This window comes from Etheostoma cragini, chromosome 9 (genome assembly GCF_013103735.1).
Source record: "Etheostoma cragini isolate CJK2018 chromosome 9, CSU_Ecrag_1.0, whole genome shotgun sequence".
Taxonomy (NCBI): domain Eukaryota; kingdom Metazoa; phylum Chordata; class Actinopteri; order Perciformes; family Percidae; genus Etheostoma; species Etheostoma cragini.
Genome location: NC_048415.1, coordinates 8,011,825 through 8,016,431, shown reverse-complemented (window position 1 = coordinate 8,016,431; position 4,607 = coordinate 8,011,825). Strand labels below are relative to the sequence as shown.

At 39.7% G+C, this 4,607-nt stretch overlaps 1 protein-coding gene across 1 annotated transcript in view; it reads left to right on the top strand.

Annotated features, from left to right (window-relative positions):
- adamts10 (ADAM metallopeptidase with thrombospondin type 1 motif, 10) overlaps positions 1 to 4,607 on the top strand; it is a 43,852-nt gene that overhangs the window by 19,989 nt on the left and 19,256 nt on the right. Inside the window, exons 10-15 of the mRNA XM_034882154.1 lie at positions 45 to 150; positions 1,295 to 1,441; positions 1,758 to 1,899; positions 2,749 to 2,856; positions 3,030 to 3,175; positions 4,329 to 4,426. Of these exons, the coding sequence (XP_034738045.1) occupies positions 45 to 150; positions 1,295 to 1,441; positions 1,758 to 1,899; positions 2,749 to 2,856; positions 3,030 to 3,175; positions 4,329 to 4,426 (747 nt within the window). The remainder of the gene's footprint in view (positions 1 to 44; positions 151 to 1,294; positions 1,442 to 1,757; positions 1,900 to 2,748; positions 2,857 to 3,029; positions 3,176 to 4,328; positions 4,427 to 4,607) is intronic.

Sequence of the window (4,607 nt, the reverse complement as noted above, 5' to 3'; positions counted from 1 at the left end):
TGGGTGGGTGGGTGGGTGGGTGCATGCGTGCGTGTGTGACACAGGTCTGGCTCCTGTAGGAGGAATGTGTGAGCCAGAGAGGAGCTGCAGCATCAATGAGGACATTGGCCTGGGAACAGCCTTCACTATTGCCCACGAGATAGGACACACGTGAGCCAAATACACTTTTATACATGCAATACATCTCTTTTTTTTATAAACCCAACACAAATCCATTAATGACACTTATATCTTTCAATGTACTTATTCCCAGGCGTTTTTTTATTTCTTAGCCACACCATCGGTGTGAATTTGGGGATGTCAGCCGGTTGGTTTGTTGTTTAGTTGGGTGGATGGTTGGTTCACCACTTTGGTTCAGAGTGAACCATCTTGACAAATATTGAATAAATTGCCACCAGAATTAGTTTATCCATCTCAAACCACTGATACAGAATGACTTAAAGGGGTATAAGTCTTGTTAAACAGTAAACAAAAGAGATTATAAACCCTTTATAAATAATAAGCTATGACCCAATGAGAGTGTAGAGGATAAGTTCATAACCATGTGTCGTCGAGCAGAAAACACTGAATACCTACCACATCTCTGGTTTTTCTTGTTCTCTAGCTGAGGCTGAAGCACAAAATGTCCCTAAAGGAATCCCTGAGGTGCCTCATGTGTAAATCCTTGTGTTCTGGTCTGAGATGATCTTTCCCTTCTCACAGAGATCTGCTTTATTTCGGCCATGAAAACAGTAAATCAAGAGAGGTTACTGATTTTATCCAGCTTTTTCCCTGAGAAAGTCACGGAGAATCCTTGTTTTTGAAGAGTATCTTGCTTGCCCAGAGTAACTGAGTGTCACATTCATTATGTCTGCACACAGTCCTGAGAAGTATTAAGAGTGAGCTATCTGGAAGCCCAACTTAAAACAGTTTTATTATTATAGTATTAATATTAGGAAAGTTGAGCCCCATTGAACAGATTTGATGATATTTATGGTCAACAAGTTTTCATAGTCTCCTTGACCACATTGTGGTGCTCGCCACTTTAATGTCAATAATACTATTTAATAATAATAATAATAATAAATAATAATATTTTTTCTGATGATTCAGGTCATATATCCTTTCTGTGGTTTAATGTTATTTAATTCCTTTTGTCAGACAGAACTCTGACTAGCACCCTACCTCTGACAATCAAACTTCTTTAGATCTAACTTGCTATCCACAGTGATTTTTTTTTTCCTCTCTGCTGCGGCAATTGTTACCGGTCCACACCAACCTCAAAGTGTTGTCACTGTATCATCATGGGCTTTAGGTTTGGGATGAACCATGACGGGATGGGAAACGCCTGCGGGCCCCGCAGCCAGGAGACCGCCAAGCTGATGGCTGACCACATCACCATGAAGACAAACCCATTCATCTGGTCCGCCTGTAGCCGGGATTACATCACCAGCTTCCTGGAGTGAGTCAGCCTATCAGATTTTTCCAACACCACAAATAATTTGGTAATTAGAGGTTTGAGCAATAAAAATATACCTGGATGTCAAAGTGACATTTTGATGGTCAGAGAAGCATTCAAGCAACAGATTGATCTTGACAGAAGGAAAATCCACTTACAATTTAATTATCTGTAGCCTGTACAGTGTTTGTATAAACAGTTATTAATTTGAATATTCTCAGTACAAACAAAATTATGAAAACATCGACAGTTATTGTACAATGTATTATATAGTATATTTCATTGTAATCCTTTTTCTCTTCTGTTTGGTGTGCTGTAGCTCAGGTATGGGCTCCTGTCTGAACAACATCCCCCCCAAGCAAGAGTTTGTGTACCCCACCACAGCGCCGGGTCAGGCCTACGATGCAGACGAACAGTGCCGCTTCCAGTACGGCGTTAGATCTCGACAATGTAAATATGCGGTAAGTGCCCTGTCTACACTCTTCATTTAGCTTTCAGCTTACTTTTCCTTCTCATCAATGCTTGTTCTCAAGTCAGACTTGTATTTAAAGGATCATGCAGGTAGCTTGAAATGGATCATATACGGTAGAAATAATAATATTTTTAAACCTCCTTAAGCCATGCAGGTCATAAATAATATGATAATAATAATAGTGCATAATAAATTAACGTCCTAAATCTGGGGCAACAGGACTTGCTGTTTCAGTTTTCAAGACATTTCATCACATGTCCATTAAGCTTTGTCAGTTGTGCCATAAAGCAGTTCTGATGAAGCCTCGTTGACTGAATAATAATCATAGTTCCCTTTTGAATTTAGTACCTCCAGCTTTTTAATTTCTTATTTATGATGGAACCTGTCTGAATTAATCTTTCCCTTTAAGCTGTGTCACTCACTGTCAATTAAAGTTATTCACCTCAAGGCTCACTTCTAATTCATGTTCCTCCGGCACTCTCCTTTAAGTTGGCCTCTCAGACAACGGGAAACATCTTGCAATACCTTCACTGAATAGCGTCCACTTTATTGTGTGGTCAACTTTTATGGGGCCAGGTTCAGAGCCAATGGACATCTGGAACAGCATATAGGTTTATAGACTCATTACTATCGATACTACGTGGTCAGAGCATATGTACACAATAAAACATAATCCCATGTGTTGTAGGCATCTCTGTAGAGGGAGCAAAGAGGAAGGTGAACAAGAGTGTGTCTGCTCTTGTGTCTTTATAATGAGCTTATATAGAAACATTTTGACAGGTTGTGTCTCTCACTCCTATGTTTTTATCCTACTTAACACACACACACACACACACAGGAAGTCTGCAGTGAACTTTGGTGCATGAGCAAGAGCAACCGTTGTATCACCAGCAGCATTCCCGCTGCAGAGGGAACCATCTGTCAGACCAACACCATAGAGAAAGGGGTAAATACTGAAATTAACCTTTTTCTTAAATTATTTTTTTTGAAAGTTAATGCATTATGGGGTTATAATTGGCTGGTGTGGGTAGGATGACTTTGTTCATCTAGGACTGGTTATCCAGCTTCTTACAAGAATATAAAAGCAGTACATATTAATGCTGTGTTTTTATGCTGCAGTGGTGCTATAAGAGGGTGTGTGTGGTGTACGGGACTCGTCCAGAGGGCGTGGACGGGGGCTGGGGTCTGTGGTCACCCTGGGAGGAGTGTAGCAGGACCTGTGGAGGAGGAGTCTCCTCATCTATCAGACACTGTGACAGCCCCAGGTATGGACCTCAACAGGGATGAGTGTGAAATGCATCCTTCTTGTTGCAGATACTTTTATAGAGCAACTATATGTAAGAGACAGGGGGATAGTAATCCACAGTCCTTCCTTGTTCTGTTGAAGCCTTAAATTAGCTTCAGCTAAACTTTAGAATAAATTTTTGCGGACTGTTGATTTTTGTCCACTTACTTGATGTTACTTTAGAATGGATTAAATTAAACATAGATTTAGAACATTTGTGAACGTTATATTAAGATAGTCATTAAAAAATCAACACATATCTTTTGAAATGTGAACCTGTCTTTCTCTACATTCTCAGTACCCCTTTAATTTTAGTTTAGTATTTGTAACTAATTGTAATGTTTTCATTGGTAGACAGGAGGATTTCCCTGGACATTGATTTAAAATCAAAACATCAAACCCCCAGTGGGATGTAGGCTTGAAAAGGCCACAGTGGAAATAAGATATTCTATTTTTATTCTGTAAACTATTCACATAATAAATTATTAAGCAGTAATGCAATATAGTTAACCATCATCTGGGCCCAAAGTGGCCATATTGAATGGTTCAAATACAGAGAAAGGACTGATCCAGATTACACATACTGCTTATTGTCACTGCTGTTATGAAAAATGATAGGAAAAACATGCAAACTCAAAGCAGAAAGCACCAGGGCTGAGAGTCATTTCTAGGCAGAAGTGCCACTGTTTTTATCAGTGGCATAATTCAGACTCGCTTTTGAATCACAGTCACCAGATCCTTCATCTTGAATTGATTAAAATGAAAGTGAATTTACCTAAATATGAGGCCAACAGCCTTCCTTTGCATCATTTCTAAGCATTGCTTGCACATTTGCTTTGACTCCATTCTGTTTAAATTTGTTGAAAGTTTAGCAGACGCAGCCATTTGACAGTGGCTTGCTCTGGCTTCCTTCTCAGCTGTTTTTTTTATGTAGAGGGGTAGAGGTGTCATGGTCTGTGATAGACAATAAAGCAATTCAAGAGACAGACAGTGAGATTGAAAACACACTGATGAAGGCAGACAAAGCAGAGATCAGGAGCCAGTGTTGTGTGGGGATGTGATGGAGGTTAGATCTTGTTAAATTGTACTCAGATGTGACTGACTGGACTTATTCTCTTTGTGTTTGGTTGTAGGCCAACTATTGGTGGAAAGTATTGTTTGGGGGAGAGAAAGCGCTTCAGGTCCTGCAATATTGATGTGAGTATATCTGCTCCTCATTGTCATCAACATCGTCATTGATCATCATCGATTGATCTACTTATAGTAATCAACATCATGATTTTGATGTTATAGTATTTGTTTTCTTTGTGGTCACTGCATGGGACTTTGCTTGCATGTTTGTATGTGTGTGTGTGTGTGTGTGTGTGTGTGTGTGTGTGTGTGTGTGTGTGTGTGTGTGTGTGTGTGTGTGT